Raw genomic sequence first — 23638 nt, forward strand, 5'->3', positions numbered from 1 at the left:
GTCGCTATGAGTCGGAAACGACTCGATGGCACATAACAACAACAACAACAACATTCCATTGATCTATGTGTCTGTCATTGTACCAGTGCCACATTGTCTTGACCATCACTACAGTGTAGTAGGATTTGAAATCAGGGAGTGAGTCGCCTCCTACCTTGTTTCTCTTTTTAAGGAGTCCTTTGCTTATTCAGGGTCTCTTTACATTCCAAATGAAATTGGAGATTGCCTTTTCCATCTCGTTGAAGAATGAGATTGGTATTTGTGTTGGGATTGCATGGAACGTGCAAATTGTCTTTCATAGTGTCATCATTTCCACAATATTGAGTCTTCCTATCCATGAGCAAGGCATATTCTTCCACTTCTCTAAGTTTCTTTTTGTTTCTTGTAGCAATGTTTTGTCATTTTCTTTGAATATATCTTTTGTGTTTCTTGTTAGATTTACTCCCAAGTATTTATTCTTGTGATTAGCTATTGGGAAAGGTATTGTTTTTCTTAGCTCCAGTTTTGTATTTTTTTTTTTGTCACTGTAGAGAAATCCAATTGATTTTTGTATGTTGATCTTGTACCCTGCCACAATCATATCATCTGCATATAGAGATAATTTTACTTTCTCTTTGTCAATTTGGATACCTCTTATTCCCTTCTCTTGCCTTATTACTATTGCTAAGACTTCCAATACTATATCGAATAGGAGAGGTGATAGTGGGTATCCTTGCCTAGTTCCTGTTCTCAAGGGGAATGCCTTTAACCTCTCTCCATTGAGAACAATGTTTGCTCTCGGGTTTGTGTATATACTTTATACATGTTGAAGAAATTCCCCTTTAATCCTCTTTTACTGAGTGTTTTAATCAGGAAAGGGTGTTGAATTTTTTCAAAGGCCTTTTTTTACATCAATTGATAGGATCATGTGGTTCTTGTTCTTTGCTTTGTTAATGTGATGAATTACATTGTTTGTTTTTCTTATGTTGAACCATCCTTGCATACCTATTTGAATTCCACTTGGTCATGGTGAATTTTTTTTTCTTTAATGTATTGTTGGATTTTATTGGCCAGGATTTTATTTAGGATTTTTGCATCTATGTTCCTGAGAGATACGGCCTATAGTTTTCTATTTTGGTGGTGTCTTTTCCTGGCTTTGGTATCAAAGATATGTTTGCTTCATAGAATGAGTCTCGGAGAATTCCATCTTTTTCTATTTTCTGAAATAGTTTATGTAGAATTGGTGACAGTTCTTCTCTGAATGTTTGATAAAATTCACTTGTAAGACCATCTGGTCCAGGGCTCTTTCTTGGCTGGAAGTTGTTGTATTACCTTTTCAGCTTCTTCCTTTGTTATAGGTCTGTTCAGGTGATCAATTTCAGTTGTCAGTTTAGGCAGATTGTGAATTTCTAAGTATTCGTCCATTTCCTCTAGGTTTTCATATTTGTTTGAGTATAGTTTTCCATAACATTTGATTGTTAGTCTTTTTATTTTACTTGGTTCTGTTGTGATGTTGTCCGTTGCATCTTTTATTTGAATTATTTGTCTTTTCCTTTGTTAGTTGTGCTAGTGGTTTGTTGAGTTTATTGACCTTTTCAAAGAACAAACTCCTAGTTTTGTTGGTGGTTTCAATTGTTTTTGTTTTCTATTTCATTTATTTCTGCACTAATTTTTATCATTTCAGTTTTTTTAGAGGGTGTTCAGTTTTCTTGCTGTTCTTTTTCAGTTTGTTGGAGATGTTGTTTGCTTATTGTTATAAATTGACCTCTGATTACTGCTTTGGCTGTTTCCCAGCTTTTTTGGTAAATAATGTTTTCATTGTCATTTGTTTCAAGAAACTTTATTTCATTTTTTATTTCTTCTTGTATACACTCATGTTAAAGCAAGGTGTTGTTCAACTTCCAAATGTTAGGTTTTTTATCTCCTTTATCCTCTTATTATTAATTTCCAATTTTGTAGCATTGTGATCTGAGAAGATGCTCTGCATTATTTCTGTTTTTTAATTCATTGATTCTTGCCTTGTGGCCCAAGTTGCCATCTATTCTGGAGAATGTTCCATGCACATTGGAGAGGAAGGTATACTGTGCCTTTTTTGAGGTGCATTAGGCTATAAATATTTTGAGACCAAGTTGGTTTATTGTGTGGTTTAATTCTTCAGCATCTCTGTCTCTGTTAAGTGTCTTTCTGGAAGTTCTATCTATTCTTGAGAGTGGTATATTGAAGTCTCCAACTATTATAGTAGTGTTGTCTAGTTCCTTTTTATGTTTTGTTAATGTTTGCTTTATATATTTTGCAGGTCTATCATTTGGTGCATAGGTATTTATTACTGTTATGTCCTCATGTTATATTGACCCTTTAAGCATTATGTAGTGACCTTTCTTGTTCTTTGTGATAGTTTTTGCTTTGAAATTTATTTTATCAGAGATTAATATTGCTACTCCTACTTTTTTCTGGTTGCCATTTGTTTGGTATATTTTATGATGGAAGAATATAGCAGCCTCTAGAAAGTTTGGCTGGCATGCATTTTATTCCTGGATTTAAAGAATAAATTACAGGAGCTGATAATCTCACACTTCTGTGACTGCAAACTAAGGATCAGATTCTAGACTTTGTTGTTATGTACCATTGAGTCCCCTGCGACTCATATCAACCCTATGTACAATAGCTCTGAAGGCTGCCCTGTCCTAAGCCAGTTTCACTGATTCTGACACACCTACTCCCATTTCCCTAGTTATTGTATCACTCTATCTCATCTGGGGTCTTTCTCTCTTGCGCTGTCCCTCCAATCTTCCAAGCATGATATGCTTCTCCAAGGATTGGTCCCTCCTGGTCACATGCCTAAAGTATGTGAGATAGAGCTTCAAAATCCTAACCTTTCCAAGGAGAAAGTTTGTTTCACTCTCTCCAAGACAGATTTGTTGGCAGTCCATGGTATGTTCAAGAATCTTCTCCAACACCACAACTCAAAGGCATCAATTCTTCTGTCATCCTTAGTCATTGTCCAGCTCTCATATGCATAGTGAGTAACTGCAAAGACCATGGCCTGGATCAGGAGCACTTTAGGCTCCATACTGACATTGTTGCTTTTCAGTACCCTGTAAAGGTCCCTGACAGCAGATTTACCTATTGTGATTCATCTTTTTATTTTCTGACTGCTGGTGCCAAGAGTGTTGATAGCAAGCTTTAATTATTAACAACCTCAATCTCTTCTCCATCCATCATGGTGCTGCCAATTGGCCCAGTGATGAGAATCTTTGTATTCTTGATGTTGAGCTTCAACCCATTTAAAAGACTACAATCCTTGTCCTTTTACATTCACTATTATATTATGATGGTGATCATTATGATGACATGGGATAGAGCATGGTTCAGATCTGCAATTCTCATATTTGATATATGAGTCATAGTTCACATGACAGCACATAAGAACATTGTATTTACTATACTTTGCTAACTTGTAGGAGTTATACTAGAAAAATCCCGTATTCTAGAACTTTTAACTTCTCGTGCTTTGTTTATTCTTTCTTATTTTCAACACAGAACTAAAAGGAAAGTGGGTTAACGGCATTATACACCCAATATGAATAAGGTCATGGTTCCCTGCAGCCACTCCAGGTCTCTCACAGTGACCAAATGGCATTTCTGAAAGACTAGTCTGGAAGTTGTAAGCAATATGGAAGCTATGGCAAAGATGATCAGTTGCCACCCAATAAATCCCAACTCATGAAATCCTCATGTGTCACAGCAGAATCATGCTAAGGGTTGACTTTTTGAAAGTAGATTGCAGGATTTTCTTTTGGGGAGCTACGGGTAGCCTCATATTTCCATAAATTGTCTAGTTTCAACCTTTTATATTACCCAAGGACTCCTGCAATGATGTTATTGTGGTTGTTATGTACCATCTAGAAGGAAGCAACTGATAGCTCACCCTCTAGATGGTTTTCAGAGGCTGTTAATAGCAAGGGAGGAGACTGCTCTTCTTTCTCTCCTGGAGTAGCAGATTAATAGATTAGAATCTTGTGTGCTTTTGAGGTGACATTGCAACTCCATACTACAAAACCACCATTGCTCCTTCTTGTAATAATCTAAAAATATCTGCAGTGCAACCTGGATGCGAAGGAAGATACTAGATCAAACAGGAAAGTGTCAGTAGGATTTGGTGACTGAAGGGGGTGTGTGTGATAATATTCTGTCCAAGCAAGATTTCATTTACCTTTTGAACGCTAAGCCATTATTACCATGTATGCATCTTTTGAGTATTATTGGAGAGAAGTTTCTTTACAAATCATAATACAATGCGTATGCAAGAAGCACCTACCTTGACTAATCAAGTTTGTTTTGGCTTGTTTTTTCTTTCAGCAAATGCACTTATTTCACCTATTTTAATGCTTTAAAAATTATATACATATGGTAGGTTGAGGAATAACTAAGAAATGAAAAAAAAACAAAAAAACCCAAAAAACAAAACACCAGAAACCCCAGTATGTTTAAACCGTATTTCCTAACATTGGTCATTTAGTAAAACCACCTCAATTTATTCCTTTGTCTCATCTGGCCTTCACCCGTTAGGCACAGTATTTGTTTTTATGGACAGTCGATTCCTTGACCTTTTTACTTGCCAAGGTTATGGAAAACCAGCTGTTACACAATGGAAGGGGCCGGAACTCACGCTTCCACACTATCAGATTCAGACGCAGTGCCGACCTCCGGACTGCAGGTCAAGGCCTGGCGGCCAGCAGGCCCACACTCCCCGGCGTTAACCAATGGCCCTCGGTCGCGGCCAGTGCGAGGCTGGCGCGCGGCCTTCGAGGCCTTGCGTGGCGGCGCACATGCCCACGCCCGCCTCCTGCGTCGGCGAGAAGAAAAGGAACCCGGACGCACAGAGGCTGACCCGGAGTCTACCCATGAGGCAGCGCGGCGGCTTCACAAGAACAACCCCCCTTCCTAAGCGCAGCTGCCTGCGCCGCAATGGGAGCCACCGCGATCGCCGCGGTGTAGTGTTTTCGTGCTCCTCCTTTTCCTCCTCCTCTTTCTCCTCCTCCTCAGGTCCCCAGTCAGGCCGATCCGCTCCGCTCTGCTCACGGTAAGCGCCCCCCGCCCCCGCCCGCCTGCTCGCCCGGCGCTGCAGCAGGCAGCGGCCCTCCCGCGCGGCTAGCGCCGCCTCGCTCCGGGGGCGGTGGGCTGGGGGTCTTGAGGCCGGAGACCCGGGAGCGCCCAGAGCGCGGGGGAGGAAAGCAGCTGCGCGTCGGCGTCCGGGCGGCCATCTTGCGCCGGCCTCGGCGTGGGAGGGATCCCCGCGCGACGCGGTATTCCGCTCGGCTGCGGCAGGCCTGGGCCGCGAAGGCCGCGGATCTTCCCTCCCCCTCATCTTCCAGGGCCTCTGCGCCTGTGCGCCCTCTTTCCGGTTATAACGCATCTTTCAGGGCAACTCCCTTGATTTTTGTTGTTGTTGTTGTTAACATTTTGTGTTGTTTGGCAGAGACCCAACCTCGAGTTCTTTCAGTCGTGGGAAAAGAGACATAGGAGGTTCTGAACTTCGAGGCAGCGGACCTCCTTCTGCCTGGTTCCCCCACCGGTCGGCCTCCTCTATGAAAGGGACTTCCCCACTCTGCCTTAGCTCCGTTTATTGTCTCCTGGAACAGGGCTTTGTGGATCACCAAGCAATGTTCTAACAGCTTTGAAGGTTTCACATAATTAAAGAATGATCTCATTCTGATTATGCCATTGTAGAGAGGAATCCTCCCTTGTACCATGTTTTTGATAACTTCGCTCGAGCAATAAAGGAACAAATAAAAGTGAAGAAGCAAGCTCCTGGAAGCACAGGTCTTGAAGAGATATTCTTTGTTTCCTTTATTATTTCAGATTGTTAGAGTGCATTTTAACACTTGGATGTCTTTTCATGGCGTTAAACAACACAACAACAATTTGAAACCAGAATTAGAGTTTTAAACCCCCAAAACCCCTCTCTTCATTTGTGAGGTGTGTGTACCAACTCAAGTGATTGTACTGTATTTGTGAAGAGACTGGGTCGCTTACAATATTGAGTTTGGGACTGTGCTCTGAAAAATATTTTAACATCAGTAAACATTTCTTTCAAATTGTATGTTAAATCCTCATTTGTTTCTCCTTTTGAAGTGGTCTGTGTTGACAGAAAACTGCTCTGTGGAGAGTACCATCTGCCTTGTAATCAGTCTTCTGCTGAGTCTAGGAGGTTCTCAGCACTGGGACCCAGATCTTCTCTACTCTCACTGTTCTTTTAATCTCTTATAAGATGAAAGTATGACTTAAGTAAGGGTGGTGATTTGAGTAAGGGTGGTGAGGGTAGTGACTAAAGCTCTACACTAATCTTGCCTCATTAACATATTGAAGTAAACATTTATAACACAAAAGACTGTCACATAACAAAAAAATAGAAGAAAACCACGCAATAATGGGACTACCCTAGCCAACTTGACATATTTTGGGAGCCACAATTCAGTCCATGGCAGTATGTTTGTCATAAAGTCAAGGACATCTTCCTACATAACTACAGAACTATTAGGGAGCTCTGGTGGCCTAATCATAAGAAGCTGCACTGCAATCCTAAGGTACAAGGTATGCATCCACCAGTTACTCTGCATGAGAAGGATGAGCAGTCTCCTCCCATGAAATTTACTGCCACTGAAAACCCACTGGAGGGTCAGTTATGGGTCAGTTCTGTCTCAACAGCACACAACAACAGCAGTGCTATAATTAAATCTAAGAAAGTTAAGACTTTCTTAGTATGAGCATGCAAATGTATTTTTCACATTTCATAGGTGGGAACCAAGATCCTATCATGCATTACATTTGTGGTAGTCTTTTCTAATTTATGGTAATTGTGATTTTTTTTAAACATCAACCTTTCAAAGAGACCATGTCAGTAATAGTTTTTCAGAATAAATCTCATACTGTATTTTAGTGTCAGTTTTCTTTGTGATGTTTAAAATGTTCCCTTGTTCAGTATATTTTCTATAAGCTTGAAATGAGGATTAATGACTTCAGTAGAATCACTCAGATATTTTGTCAAGAATTCCAGAGCACAAGGTGCTCACTAAAAAGCAAACTAGTGCCTTCATAGAGTTCATAAATTTTTAATAGATCATTTGAGTTGATCCAGTAATCCCCAAAGCTGGACAGTAAATCTGGTTACATCTCCCCCCCCCCCCCCCTTACTTCCTAGGAAAACTTTTGGGGCAGTTCATTTGTCACATAGGGTGCGGAGTTGGAATTGACTCTACAGGCACATAATGAAGCAATAATTTCTTTTAGAGAACTGCTATCTCAACCTTCCCGTTGCCTGGTTCTTGGCTTTTCTGTGTCTCCATTTTGTGCTTTTCCCTACTTAGGCTAGGCTGCCCAGTTATATACTCTTGCAGCCTGGTGGCACAAATCACCAGTGGAAGTTTTAACATATGTTAACATTTGTCCTTTTCTGCATCTCACTGCACTCTGGAAGTTTCTAGTACTTTAACAACCTCAGTCTACTGGGTTTGGTGAAGAGTTGTTGAACTCTTCATTGGAAATGATACAGTGAAACCATTATTTTAGGAAATAGTTAATGTGACGACTCCACATTGAATAAATGGAAGCAGAAATATCTGGATGCTGAGAGATGGTATAATGCAAACGATAACAAAATAGAACTAACATAGGTGTGAGATTCTAGAGTCTCGAATAGGTATAGAGTAAATGGAAAGGTTTAGGGTGACTGGGAAATATTTTGGAAGAAAATTTTTATAGGACTGTGCAATCAATTACATAGAAGCAAGAGCAAATGAGGAACACGCTGAAGAAAATTGCAGTTTCAAGATCTGAAAGATGATCTTTTAAAATTGTATAGTTCAGTGGCATTTTGTACATTTATCATGTTGTATAACTATCACCAGTCTCTAGTTTGAGAAAATTCTCATCATCTCCAAAGGAAACCCTCTAGTTCTTGGAAACTACTGATCTACTTTCTGTTTATGAAGACAGAATGACTGCCTGTTCTAGATGTTGTATATATGAAACACGATATGTATTGCATGATTCATAGACTGGTTGTGTCACAAAAGACTTGATTTCTTTCACTTAACATAATATTTTTGTGGTTCAATAATGTTTTGCCACACATTATTACTTCATTTCTTTTTAAATTGCTAGATTTTTATATTGATATTTTGTTTATATATTTATTAATTGATGGGTACATGAGTGGTTTCCAATTCTTGGCTGTTAAGAATAATACTGTAGAACTAATTTCTAGTGACCCTTTGAGTACTTGTCATTGCTGTTCTTAAGCGCCATCAAGTCAGAACCAAACTCATAGCTATCCCTCCAGCAGGTTTGCAGAGGCAGTAAATCACATGGAGAGAGATACATTCATTTTTGAAAATGTAGAGGTTCTTTTAAGATCCAGATGACAGCTTTCAACAGTTAAGAGATGAGAGATTGTAATTTAGTTGAGAAATCAATGGTAGGTTTGACTGAAAAGTGACACTAAGACTATGGAATTAATTAGATCCATGATTTAGGAACAGTTATTATAGGGTTGACACCTGTTCTTAAATTATGTAAGAAGGAAAAGAATCTGTACAAAGCTAAAAAGGAGCAGGAGAGTAGAGAAGCAGACTATTACACTAAGAAAATGACTAAGGAGGATGTTTCTCAAAAATAGGGTGTAATACCTAAAAGAAAAGCAAGAAAAATGAAAACAAAAGGTAATTTGACTTTTAATTGAGCTTTGGGGATCATTCTGCAAAATACTATGAAATAGATAATGTTGCTGCTCCACATAATTGTGCTCAGCTCAGTTTTGATTGATGGAGTAGCTGTGTGGAGTGGTAATTAGAGCAAACGGTTGCAAGCTGGATCAAGATCAATAGGGAGTGGGGATATACTGTTGTGTAGAAGAAGGTTTCTTTTTTATTTTATTGGGTTTGTTTTTTTAAAAAAATTATTTTATTTTGCTTACAAAGTTTGTATGCATTGTGTTGCACACTGTCCTTTATTCACATTGTATTTAATACAATCATTCCCGTTAATTATGTGTTACTATGCTCACCATTACCCTGTCTTTCCATATCCCTGCCAGATCTTTTCCATTTCCTTTACCCTCCAAAGTTTCCTTTTAAAAAAAAGACATTGTTGCCAAAAACCCCATATATAATACAGTGTTTACTAATTTAATACTTTACACACTATAGAATTTATTGAGATCAGTTAGACCAGTCACCTTAGGCAGCTATCACCAATGTGTGTTCCCAAGTTTTCCATCACCCTAAACAGAAACTCAATGGTTCCTAAACAGTGACCCCTCTCCCACTCCTGTAAAACACTAATAAATTTTGTTATACATTTGCTTCTAGATATTTTGTGTTATAAAATGATACTGTATTTGTCCTTTTGTAATTGACTTAATTTACTAATATTTTCAGAGTTCATCGTGTTGTAGCATGCATCAGGACTTCATTTCTCTTTATGGCTAAGTAATATTGTGTGTATAAATCAGATTTTGTTTATCTAGCATCTGTAGATGGATTTAGGTGGTTCCTATCTTGTGGCAATTTTTAATAGTTCTTGGTCTTTTGCTTTCAAGTATGTTGGGTAGTAACTATTTAGGAGTGTAAATGCTGGGTTTTATTATAGTTTTGAAAATATTTATATTTTTTTACAAATTCCCAGATTTTTCCACAGGCTCTGTATACTGTTTGTTTGACCAGCATGAGATAAGAATTTCAATTTCTTCACATTCTCTCTCATCAGTATGTATTGCTTATTGATTGTAGCCAACCTAGTGAGGGGAAAATTGTATGTCATTAAGGTTCTGATAGTTAATGATAACTGAGTATCTTTTTTAAAAGAATATTTTTATCTTCTGTTAGCTTGCATACAAAATTCATCTACATGTGTTTCACACATTCCTCTATTCACATTGTATTTCATACAATCATTGCTATACATTGCATTTTATAAAATTAGTCCCTGCTGATCCATGCCAATTATTACCCCGCATTTTCAGGTCCCTACTGGATCTTTCCTGATTCCTTTACCCCCTCCCTCAGCCCACCAAACTCTCTGACCTCGTGATTTCCCTTCTCCCCAACCTCAGCCCCCTCTTCACTTTTCCTCTTTGGACTTTTGTGCAAATCTTAGTAGCAATTCTTTTTTTACAATAATGGTCTGCAGTATTTGGCTTTGTGAGACTGAGTTCGCTCAGCCTAATGCTTTCTAGACTCTCTCATGTTACATAATATTTTTCAAAAATCGTAGCTCCTGAGTGCTACATGGTATTCCATCGTGTAAATGTACCACAGTTTCTCAGTACCACAATTTCTCAGCCAATTTGTTGTTGATGACATTTGGGCTGTTTCCCTTTTCTTGCTTTTGTGAATAACACTGTTATGAACATCACTGTACAACTTTGTGTCTCATTTCTGTTATCCTTAGTAGGGTATACTCTTAGCAGTGGAATAGCTGGCTCATAGGGAATTTCTGTGTTCAGCTTTTTGAGGAAACACCAAACTATTACAGAGTGGTGGTACTATTTTACAATCCCACCAGCAGTATATGAGAGTTCCAATCTCTCTACATCCTTTTCAACATTTATTGCTTGCTTCCTGTTAAACTTTGTAGCTGCTACTCGTTGGTAATTTATTGTGGTTTTGATTTGCATCTTTCTTATTGCCAGTGATTTTGAGCATTTCTTCTTGTGTCTGTTGGCCATCCTAGTGTCTTTCTATGTGAAAAGGTTTTCAATGTTATTGTCCATTTTGTAGTTGGATTGTCAGTCTTTTTCTTGTGAAAGCCTTACAATATTGTCCAGACTTTTGTTGTGAGACCTTTGTCTGAGATGGCACTGCCAAATAGTTTTTCCCTAGTGAGTAGTTTTCACCTTTTTGGTAAACGTTTTTGATGCATACAGGGACTTAATCTTTAGAAGATCCAATTCACTGATGTTATCCCCACCCTGACTACAATTCTGACTGTATTTGCAGCCTCTTTATACTTTTTATAATTCCAGAATGGATTATGAGAGATTCTATATATAATTCAGCATTTTCATTTGGGAATATTTTAAGAAACAGAAGCAAAAATTTCCCTTGTTTATCAGTGTAGGCAGAACTTTATATACCTCATTCATTGATGGGGGCACATTGGTGCTTCAGTGATAAAATTCAGGAGTTATACTCCATGAGTGTGCCTCATGTGCTGGCATCACCTCTTTTTCGGTGGATGCTTACGTATTACTGTAAGGCTGTGCAGCTTTCAGACTTGGGTGGACTAGGAAGGAAGCCTTGGTGATCTACTACCAGAATATTGAGAACCCTCTGTGAATCATGATAGTTCAGTTTACAACTGATCATAGGGAGAGTGCAAGATTAGACAGTGTTCTTCATTCCATTGTGCATAAGATTGCAAGAGGGGGCAGTTGGTGGTCACTAACATTAAATAAAGGAGCTCTGGTGGCCTAGTGTAAGAAGCAATGAAATTTATAGTCTCTAAAAACCTGCTAGGGGGTCAGCTATTAGTCATTTCAGAATTGACGTATTGTTATTTTGTTGAACATGAAATAACTATGTACGGTAGGACTGAGTAAGTCCCCAAAGGATCCTTGAAAATAATCTTTTTCTGTCACTTCCCTATAGTTTTGATTTGTTCCTCTGTAGTCTAGTGGCTTAGTGTTGTGCTGCCAATCCAGATATGTAGTTTGAATCCACTTGCTGCTCTGCAGGAGAAAGATGGACAGTCTTTTCCAGTGTGATTTACTGCCTCTGAAAACCTGCTTGAGAGTGAGCTATAAGTGGTTCTGACTGGATGGTGCATAATAACAGCAATAATTACTGAAAGGACCACAATGGCATAGTTATAACAGCACTTACCTACTATTTGAAAAATCGATAGTTTAAACTTACTTGTCCTTCTGTGAGATGTGAGAAAGATGTGGTCCATCTAATAATGATGACAGCCTTGTAAATGCCTTGAGTCAGTTCTACTCTGTCCCGCAAGCTACTCTGAGTCAGAATCAACTCAGCAACACAGCAACAAATCACTAATAGTGCTGGGCATCTTTTCTTGTGCTTATTGGCCAATTGTGTATCTTATTTTTCAAAGTGACTAAGTCTTTTATTTATTTATTGAGGGCTGTTTATCTTTTGGTTAGTAAGGAGGTGGGTTGCCCTTGAGTTGGCTCCAAAGGAGGAGCAGAATGAAACATTGTTCCAGGAGACATTCACTTATTTTTCTCTTTGTATTATAGACTTTTTTATTTTATACTGGTTTACTTACAAAGTTTGTATACATTTTTCACGCTGGATCTTTCCCATTTTCTTAACTCACTCATCAAATTGTGCGACCCTAGGATTATGCCCTCGACCCATCCTCACCCCTCTGCTCCCACCCTCCATCCTTAGATCCTCATACATGGTTTCTAGTTATCTATTTCTACAGTAACCTGTATTATACAGTATTTGTCCTAATGGGACTGAGTTCACTTTATAAAGGCTCTCCAGTCCCTTGGAATTTGGGTCATGATTTACAGAACCTGTGAATATACCATAGTTTCTCAATCCACTTGATTGTGGTTGGACATTTGGGCTGTTTCCATGTTCTTGAAATGGTGATTAATGCTGCTATGAACATTGGTGTACAAATCTCTATGCCTCAGTTCTCATTTTCTCAGGGTATATTCTAAGCAGTGGAATAGATGGGTCATGTGGAATTTCTATGTCCAGCTTTCTGAAGAAACACCAACCTGCCTTCCGGAGTGGTTGTACCATTTTGCAATCCCTCTAACAATTTAGAGTTCCTATCTCTCCACATCCTCTCCAACATTTATTACTTGCTGTCCTGATAAACTTTGCCACTGTTACTGGAGCGAGGTGGGTACCTCATTCTGGTTTTGATTTGCATCTCTCTTATTGCCACTGGTTTTGAGCATTTTTTCATCTGTCTTTTGACCATTCAAATGTCTTCCTCTGAAAAGGCTTTCCATATATTTTGCCCATTTTGTAATTGTGTTGCCAGTCTTTTCCTTGTGGAGTCACTGTAGGATTCTGTAAACTTTTGAAATGAGAACTTTGTCTGAAATGGTATTATTGCCGAATTTTTTCCCAGTTGGTAGGCTTTCTTTTCACTCTGTTGGAAAAACTTTCGATGCACACATGGACTTAATCTTTAGAAGGTCACATTCATCAGTGTTATCTTCTCCAGATTTTGCATTTCTGGCTGTATATGGCAGTCCCTTTATACCGTGGACTAGGCCATCTAACATGACCCCAGTTTGTTTGTCTCTGATGAAATTTGTGGCTTTGGGTTTCAGAGACTCCCAGGTCTCTGATACACCTAGTGTTGATTTTTGTGTATGGTGTGAGATGTGTATCCTGTTTTAGCTTTCTACAGGGATCATTCTTTTGCCAGCATCATTTGTTGAAGAGTTGTCCTTTCTCCATTTGATAGGTTTTATTTCCTTGTCAAATATCAGTTGGCCATGGATAGCTGCATTCATTTCTGGGTTCTCAATTATGTTTCATTGGTCCTTGTGCCTGACATTGTACCAGTACAGTACTGTTTTGGTTACTCCCACTGTGTAATAGGTTTTGAGGTCAAAACCTCCCACTTCATTTTTGTTTTTCAGAATTGCTTTGCTTATTCGGATTCTCTTTCTTCTCCAAATAAACTTGACAGTTTCCCCTTCGGTCTCCTTGAAAAATGAGTTTAGTATCTAGATTGGGATTGCGTTGAAGATGTAGATTGCTTTGGGGAGGATTGTGATTTTCGCAATATTGAGTCTTCCTATCCAGGAACAGTGCACATTTATCATTTATTTAGGAGGCATTGACGTCTTAATCTTCAATTAAATGTGATTGCTTTTTCTTAGACTTCTACTTTACAATTTTTTTTTCTAATGGAATGAAAATGTACAAATCCTTATTTTTCAATCATTCATGCCTTTTTAAAATGTTATATTGATTATAGTTCATTAATTAAAGGACCTCGGGTCATGTAGTTCCTAGTGAGCTATGCTGCTGGCCCAAAGACCATGGCTCTCTGGCAGTTCATCACATCCACTGGCATGCAATTCTAAGAACTAAAGATTTCTTTCTTTGCAAATTATAGCCTTGGAAACACAATGGAAGGTCACTATGACTTCACTATAATTCGATGGCAATGAGAAAAATAGATTTTTTTTGTCAGTCCCTTATTGTGTATTGCATTTTCCTTTACCCAGCTTATCATCTTTTTTTTATATACAATTTTTATTTTATACTAGTTTATGTAACAAAGTTCATATACATTTTTTTATTTTCAGCTTATCATTTTTTCTCCCTGCTGTCCCCTACCCATTCCTAGTAACAATCCTGGAATGATTCTATAAAACCTTTCCTTAACTTTTTAAAAATTGTGGGTTTGTATCAAAGTTGCTCTTTCATATATGATTGATTTTATTCAGCATATTTCCTGTATTGTGCAGTGTTTTATGAGTGCTTTATTGTTCTATCATGTCATATAATACTTATTGAATGAATGAATGGACCATCATTTCTTTATCCAATTACTGTGCTTCACACTTTGGCTCTTTGCAGGTTCATATGACAGCTCTTACTTTTTTAGGTTATCTATGTCATCTCTGTCTTCATCTGTATCATCTGTCTCCATCTCTATCTCTCTTTATCTGTATCTGTATCTTCATGGTACAACAGCAGCATAGAGAGATCAGTTGGCCTAGTGAACAGAAAGTGATGCTACCAAACCAAAGGTGGGTGATGTTAATCCGTGGCTCCCAGGGCAGTTTTTAATTGTTTTTGGTCAAACATTCTTTTAGGTTATATAGCCCTGGTCTCTCCACTTGCTATACAGAGGTAACTGGTTGCTGTGAAGCTGAACACTGTGACACTGTTGTGTGAAATGTGATAATGGTTACCCATGGTGGACAGTGTTTGGTGAAACTCCCTGGTTAAAACAAGCTTGGAAGCAGGAGTGGCATCCACTTCAAAATAGCTTGCCTTAAGAAACCCTGTGAACCTGGAGAAAGGATGAAAGTTATACAAGTGTTCAGGTCTTTCCTTCATAGGGTTGCTGTGAGTCACCTATGTCAACGGCACTTAACAACAACAACATACTTAATAGTGGGATCACTAGATCAAGTGATACTTCCATTTCCAATCATGCAAGGAAGTGCTACACTGTTGTCCATACTGGTTTACCATTTTACATTTCCTCCAGAAGTGTATGAGAGTTTCAGTCTCTCCAAACCCTTGCCAGTATTTGCTGTTTGTTGTCTATTGAACTTGGTTATTATTGTTAGGGGCAAGAGGATATCTCATTGTTTTAATGTGCATCTTTGATATTCTTTTTTTTTAAATTTAATTTTATTAGTGGCAAGGAGCTGCAACTACAATCCCAGAGGCGCCCGGTTCGAATCCACCAGATGCTCTGCCGGGGAAGGAGGGGCAATCTCCTCCTGTACCAGTCAGATCTGATTTGACGGTACACGCACACAAAAAAATAATAAAATAAAAAAAAATTAAATTAAATTTTATTTATTTTAATGAACATATACAGAGATTTTGGATTTCCATTCATTCATTGTTATACTTTTTCTCTGCCTTCTCCCCAACCCCAGTTTGTTCTTCTCTTTGAAAAGCAAAAAATAAATTTCTTTGTTGGTATACAATCCCCTTGCCCCCACCCCAAATGCACTCCACTATGCAACCTTAATTCCGGATTCCTATGATAATCATAAAACTATATCATATAAATGCTTTTAAACTCTTTTCTCCCTCATCTGTTTCAATTCAGTATACATAATCTATCCAGTTTTTCTCTGTCTTAGCAAACCCTGATGTCAGTCCCATTCTACAACAGTGGCATTTTGTATTTGTCTTTCTGTGACTGAGATATTTTATTCAGCATAATGTCCTCCAGGATTACCCATTTTTAATAATATTTCATGAGTTCCTTGTTTTTCAATGCAGCGTAGTATTCCATTGTGTGAATATACCACAGTTTCTCTATCCATTCGTCTGTTGATGGGCACTTAGGCTGTTTCCAACTCCTTGCTATTGTGAACAAAGTCGCGATGAACATGGGTGTGCATATATCTGCTTGGATGTCGGTTATGGTCTCTTAGGGTATATTCCCTGTAGTGGAGTTGCTGGGTCAAATGGTATCTCTATTTGCAACTTTTTAAGGAAGCGCCACACCACTTTTCACAGTGTTTGCATCATGTTACACTTCCACCAACAATGAATAAGGGTTCCAGTTTCTCCGCAACCTCGCCAGCATTTGTTGCTTACTGTTCTGTTAAATTTTGCTATTCTTACTGGGGTGAGATGATATCTCATAGTTGTTTTGATTTGCATCTCTCTTAGAGCTAGGGATTTTATAAGCTTCATTAAAGAAAACCTTGGAAGAACTCTAGTAGTCCTAATCCACAACATAAACAGTCTTCCAAGTATCCTGAAAAATCTACAACCAAGAGAAGATAAAATAGATGAATGGGACCTTCTAAGAATCAAATCTCTATGCACATCCAAAAACTTCTCCAATAGGGTAAAAAGGGAAGCCACAGACTGGGAACAAGTTTTTGGTAATGACATGTCAGATAAGGGGCTTAATACTAGAATTTATAAAATACTTGAGAACCACAACAATGTAAAGGTAAATAATCCAATTGAAAAATGGGCACAAGATATGAACAGACACTTCACCAAAGAAGACATTCAGATGGCCAACAAGCACTTGAAGAAATGTTCAAAATCCCTAGCTCTAAGAGAGATGCATCTTTGATATTCTTTAGAGAGGGTTGGTGAAAGAGAGGAAGACTCCCAACAGGATGAATTGGCACAGTATCTGTACCAATGGGCTTAGCATATCAGGGATCAAGAGAATGGTACACGTAAGGCATGCTTCAGATCTGTTGTCCATATGCGTCACTGTGAGTCATAGGCAACTATGGTGCCTAACAACAAAATCAGTTCTTAAGGAGTTGCACTGCTAAGCCAAAGGTCACACACATCTCTCTGGTAGTTTGAACTTACCAGTGAATCTCAGGAAGAAAGGTGGGAAGTCTCCTCTCAGGTGATTGACATTTGGGAAACCCACTAGAGTTAGCTTTGAGTTGATTCCAATTTGCTGGCAATGAGTTTTGAGAATAGGTTTTGAAGCTCTGTCTCATATTTGGGCCTGTTGCCAGGAGGGACGAGTCCTTGGAGAAGAACATCATACTTGGAAGGGTAAAAGAACAACTCAGGAGAGAGAGAGACCCTAGGTGAGATGATTCAAAGACTGGGTAATGGGGGTCGTTGTGTTGGAGACAATGAAATTGGCTTAAGATAGAGCAGGGTTCAGAGCTGTTATAGTACAGAGGGTCATTATGAGTTGAAAATGACTTGATGGCATGTAACAACAGCACCAATGATCTTGGGCATTTCTTCATGTGTTTGTTCTTTTATTAGTAAGGTGTTGTGGTGTTAGCCTGAAGATTGGCTTTTTTTTAGCCATTACAGTTAGTCTCTTTGGTCTCCTGTTACCTTAACTGCACACACATGGTCTTGCGAATCATCAACAGCTGAAGCAGCAATATAACAAGAACATGATCTTGCAAATCATAAACGGCTAAAGCAGCAATATAACAAGAACACTTTTCCACACTGGAAGTTTGTCAAAACACCAACATAGAAGCAACAGTGGGACTGTGCTGCATACAGCCTGGCCTATTGCTCACCAGTTTCTACAAAAATACCTGGCCTGCATACACCTACAGTCTCCTGATGAATTCCCCTGAGGTGTCTGAGTTTCTTGAGAACCATCTAGCACATAGATATTCAAATGCACGTGACAGAGAGGAAGTGGGGAACTGAGCCACTAATGGAGCTTTTAATGGAAAATATGGACTTACACATACGTTGACCTGAGGCTTCTCATAAATAGTCTGTTGTTAGCAGGACAGATTATAAAAGCAGTTGTCCCTTGATGTCCTTTGCTCATTTTGTAATTGGGCTACTTTTTTCTTGTTTAGGTGTTGGAGTTCTTTGTAAATTTTAGAGATACGTCCCATGTGAGGTATATTATTGCCAGATTGTGGAACAGACCACCAACTACTCATATGCAAGTTCAAGCTGAAGCTGAGGAAAATTAAACCGAATCCACGGGAACCAAAATATAACTGTGAGTTCATCCCACCTTAATTTCACAAACATCTCAGGAACATGTTTGAGGCCTTGAACACTAATGAGCGAAGACCTAATGAGTTGTAGGAGGATGTCAAATATATCATCCGGGAGAGTGCAAACGGCCATTACAAAGACAGAAGAGAATAAAAAGACCAAAATGGATGTCTGAAGAAACTCTGAAGATTGCACTGGTGCGTAGAGAAGCCAAAGCACAAAAAGAATTCAAGATACTAAAGAGCTGAACAGAAGATTCAAAAAGGCTGCATGGGATGACAAAGCAAAATATTACAATGAAATGTGCAAGGAGCTGGAGTCAAAAAATCAAAAGGGCAGAACTTGTTCAGCATTTCTTAAGCTCAAGGAACTTATTCAAATTTGTTCAAAAGAACAAATTCAAACCTTGAGTTGCTATAATCAAGGATGCCTTAGGAAGAATGTTAAATGATCCAGGAACTATTAAAAGAAGATGGAAAGAATATACTGAGTCACTGTATTGAAAGGAATTGGAAGACAAAGAAGAATTTAATGAAATAACATATGAGCAAGAGCCTATGGTGATGAAGGAAGAAGTTTAAGCTGCTTTGAAGGAAATAGCAAAAAATAAGGCCCCAGGAATAGATGGTATACCAGTTGACGTATTGCAGCTAACAGATGCTGCCCTGGATGTGCTCACCAAGTTGTGCCAAGAAATCTTGACAACAAGCACTTGGCCAATGGACTGGAAGAGATCTACATTTGTTCCCATTCCAAAGAAGGGTGACCCAACAGTGTGGAAACTATAGAACAATTTCATTGATTTCACATGTAGGCAAGATTTTACTGAAGATTATCCAAAAGCGACTGGAACAGCACATCAGCAGAGAAGTGCCAGAAGTCCAGGCTCGATTTCAAAGGGGTCGTGGTAGGGGGGATATTGTAGCTGATGTTAGATGGATCTTAGCTGAAAGCAGGGAATACCAGAAAAATGTATATCTGTGTTTCATTGATTATGCAAAGACGTTTGACTGTGTGGATCATAACAAACTGTGGCTGGCACTGAGAAGAATGGGAATCCCAGAACACTTGATTGTGCTAATGCAAAACCTATACTTGGACCAAGAGGCAGTTGTCAGAACAGAGCAAGGAAACACTGCACGGTTCAAAATTGGCAAAGGTGTACACCAGGGATGTGTCCTATCTCCATACCTTTTCAACTTGTATGCAGAACAGATCATCCGAGAGGCTGGGCTCTGTGAGGAGAAGTGTGGCGTCAGGATTGGTTGAAGATCTATTAACAACTTGCTTTATGCAGATGACACAACCCTGCTTGCTGAAACTGAGTAGGACCTGAAATGCTTGCTGCAGAGGGTCAAGGACGCAGCCTTCGGTATGGATTGAGGCTCAATGTCAAGAAGACAAAGATTCTCACCACTGGATCAGTTGGCAGCATCAGGATGGATGGTGAAGAGATTGAGATTGTTAACAACTTTAGTCTGCTTGGCTCCATGGTCAACACTCTTGGCACTAGCAGCCAGGAAATAAAAAAAAAATGTATTGCGATGGGAAAGTCTGCTGTTTGGGACCTCTCCAGGGTACTGAAGAGTAATGGTGTCACTCTGGAGAATAAGGTGTGTCTGATACAGGCTATGGTCTTTGCAATCACTTGTTATGCATCGGAGAGTTGGACAGTGTCTAGGGAGGCTGGAAGGAGAATTGATGTCTTTGAGCTGTGGTACTGGAGAAGAGTATTGAATATACCATGGACTGCAAAGAAAACAAACAGGTTCATCCTGGAGAGGGTGTTCCTTGGAGGCAAGAATTCTGGGGCTTCGTCTGACATACTTTGGACATGTTGTAAGGAGGGACAAGGCCTCGGAGAGGGACATCACGCTTGGGAGGATGGAGGGATGGCGCAGGAGGGGAAGACCCTCTATGAGGTGGATTGATTCAGTGACTGGGGTAATCGGGATGGGTGTGTCAGAGGCAGTGTGATTGGCACAGGATAGAGCAGGGTTTAGGGCTTTTGTACATAGGGTCATTATGAGTCTCAAGCGACTCGACGGCACATAACAACAACAACAACAACTCATTACCAAATAATTTTTTTTATCTGTAGGATCTTTTCCCTTTTTTTTGAGAAGTATTTTGATGTGTGCAAAAATTTAATTTTTAGGAGATCTCTGTCATCTAGTTTATGCTCTACTGATTGTGCATTTTCAGTTATGTTTGATAGTCTGTCTATGTAATGTATTAGTGTTCCTAATTTTGCCCCAATTTCTTCTTTAATGATTTTTGTACTTTTAAGATTTGTGCCTTGGTCCCAGTTTTTTGGTCTTGAGTTTTTTTGTTTTTTTTAATGGACTTTGTTTCAATTATCTGAAAATAGAGAGATCCAGTTTTACCAGCACCATTTGTTAAAGAGAATTTTTTTCCACGTAAAAGGTCACCTGTTCATAGTGGATGAGTTTATTCCTGGATCCTTAATACTATTATTCTAGAATTAGTAAATATATTAGTAAGAATTATTATTGATAATTGGCAATCTAGAATGTTATTAATTTGCATTTTTAATCTTAATTATTCTGTGTTGGTGGTGTTTTGTGCCCTTCAGTTGACTATAATTCATAGTGACCCTGTGAACAATGGCTTGCCCTATCCTGTGCCATCCTCATCGTCTCAAACTGGTTCTCTCACTCCATGACAAACCTGTTTGTTGTATTGGCAGTCCATGGTATATTCAGTACTCTTCCCCAGCACCATAACTCAAAGGCCACCACAATTCTTCATCTGTTGATCCTTATTCAATGTCTAATTCTCAGATGCATAGTAACCAACTGAGAAGACGATGACTTGGATCAGGCACATTTTAGTTCCTAAGCTGACATTGTTTGCTCTTTGACACTCTGGAGAAGTCCTTGATCGCAGATTTCTACAGTGCACCTTATCTTTTGATTTCCTGACTGCTGGTGCCAAAAGTGTTGATTGTTGATCTGAGAAAGATGAAAGTCTTAACAGCTTCAATCTTTTTTCCATCTGTCATGGGTCTGTTGTGTCATCTGCATAATGCAGGATGTGGCTGAGTCTTCCACCAATCCTAATGCCACATACTTCTTCATAAAGTCTAGCTTCCATCTGTTCTGCATATAGATCGAAGGATATGTTCCTGATGCACTCCTTTCTTGATTTTGAACCATGCAGTGTTCCCTGCAATAGCTTTCTGGTCTAGGTAGGTTTTGCATGAGTACAGTTGAATGTACTTGGATTCCCATTCTTCTAAACATTAGCTACAGTTCTGATTCACACAATCAAATACTTTGCGTAGTTACTAAAACACATAAACATCCTTCTGGTATGCTATTCTTATAGCCATGATCCATCTGACATCAGCACTGATAATCCTAGTGCCACCGCCTCTTCTAAACACAGCTTGTATTTCTGACAATTCTTTGTTAATCTGCTATTCTAGTTGATTTTGGAAAATCTTATGCAAGATTTTGCTTACATATGACATTAGTGATATTGTTAAATAATTTCCACTTTTTTTTTTAATTCCTCTCTTTGGAATGGATCTCTTCCAGTCAGTTGTCCAAATAGCTGAAATTTGTCAGTTGATATTCCATCAGTTCGTGGGACCTTATTTCTTGCTAGAACAGCTTGAACCTCCTTCTTTATTATTATTATTGGTTCTTGGTCATAAGCTATTTCCTGAAATGGTTCCATGTAAGCCAATTACATATAGCACTGGATGCTGAACCCTCTTATTGGGAATCACAAAAATGAGGAGAAAGAGTTGCAAACAGCTGCTAGTATTTGAAACATGGAATGTACAAAGTATATTAAAGATATGAAAATTGGACCTTATTAAAAAAGAAATGGAGCACATAAATATTGGCATACCATGGACTGCCAGGAGAACAATCTAGTTTGTCTTGGAGAAGGTGAAACCAAATTTCTCCTTCAATGCAAAGAGTTTTGAGGCTCCATCTCACATACTTTGGGTACGGGGTCAGGAGGGAGCAGTCCTTAGAGAAGAACATAATGCTTGGAAAGGTGGAGGGATAGTGCATGAGAGGAAGACCACGGATGAGTTGGATTGACACAGTAACTGGGGTTATGGGGTTAGGTCTGTTGGAGTCAGTGAGACTGGCTCAGGATAGGGTAGAGTTCAGATCTGTTATATATAGGGTTGCTCACGTTGTGGGCAACTCAGTTGCTCTTAACTACAAGGCATTGGTGATCTGAGATGGGTTCGTGTGGGCCACTTTGAATCAGTCATAATCTGTGTTGGGAATGAAAGAGTAAGGAAAAATGGGGTTCTACTCATAGACAGAAAGACTATTTCTAGATCCATCCTGAAGTACAATGTTGTGAGTGATAGGATAAATCCATCTATGTACAGGGAAGAGCTGTTAATATCACTATCATTCAAATGTACCAACAACTAAAGCCCAAGAGGAAGAAATAGAAGACTTCTGCCAACTTTTAAAGTCTGATCATATGTACAAGCAAGATTCATTAATAATAACTATTCTATCATTAATTTTAAATTATATTCATTTGGAAAAGAATAGAATCTAGAAAGGTGTGAGTCAGGATTATATCCTTTCTCCACACCTGTTCAGTTTTTATGCTGAGCAAATATTTTGAAAAGTTGGGCCATCTGAAGAGGAATGCAGCATCTTATGCAAATGACACAGCCTTGATTGCAGAAGGTAAGTAAACGTAAAGCATTTACTGTGGAAATTCAGAGACTACAGCTTTCAGTATAGATTACAGGGTCGCTATGAGTCGTCTATGACTCGACAGCGCCAAACAACAACAACAAGCCTCAAGAAAACAAAAATCCTCCCCACTGAATCAGTACGCAGCATCATGATAGAAAGATTTTAGTGTAGATGTACTATTCAGCTGTTTTAAAATAATCTTTAGCAGTATTTTGCTTGCATATGATATTAATATATGTGTTTTTCAATAATTTCCACATTCTTTTGGGTCACTTCTTTTGGGAATGGGAACAATACGGATCTCTTACAGTAAATTTGTCAGGAGGGCTTCTAGATTTTTTGGTACACCCTGATGAGGATCCCTAAGGCTGCATCTGTTTGTTGGAACTTGTTAATTGGCATTCCGTCAATTCCTGGGACCTTGTTTTTTCCCCCAGAACCTTCAGTATAGCTTGAACTTATTCCATCATTACCCTTGGTTCTGGATCATATACTATTTCCTGAAATGGCTCTGTATCAATGAGTTCTTTTTAGGTACAGTAACTGTGTTCCTTCTGTCTTTTTTTATACTTCCTGCATCATCAAAATTTTGTTTATAGCATCTCGAGGTTTGAATTTGGACCTCACTTGATAGACTACACAGAAATCATATTGACTGTATTTGTTTAAAGAGTTGTTGGAATGGCTCAGGATCAGCAGTCAAAACCAGACCAGATGCTTACTGTGGAACAGACCATCAATTACTCCTGTACAAGTTCAGATTGAAGCTGAGGAACATTA

General features: G+C 38.9%; 1 protein-coding gene across 1 annotated transcript in view; it reads left to right on the forward strand.

Annotated features, from left to right (window-relative positions):
- Window positions 1-4883: 4883 nt before the first annotated feature.
- The window catches only part of LOC102870185 (zinc finger protein 280D-like), a 124209-nt gene continuing 105454 nt past the window's right edge, over window positions 4884-23638 (forward strand). The window contains 2 exon segments of the mRNA XM_006894532.1: window positions 4884-4979; window positions 4981-5062. Coding sequence (XP_006894594.1) covers window positions 4884-4979; window positions 4981-5062 — 178 coding nt within the window.

This window comes from Elephantulus edwardii, unplaced genomic scaffold, assembly GCF_000299155.1.
Source record: "Elephantulus edwardii isolate Elephantulus edwardi_28Jun2011 unplaced genomic scaffold, EleEdw1.0 scaffold00145, whole genome shotgun sequence".
Lineage (NCBI taxonomy): Eukaryota > Metazoa > Chordata > Mammalia > Macroscelidea > Macroscelididae > Elephantulus > Elephantulus edwardii.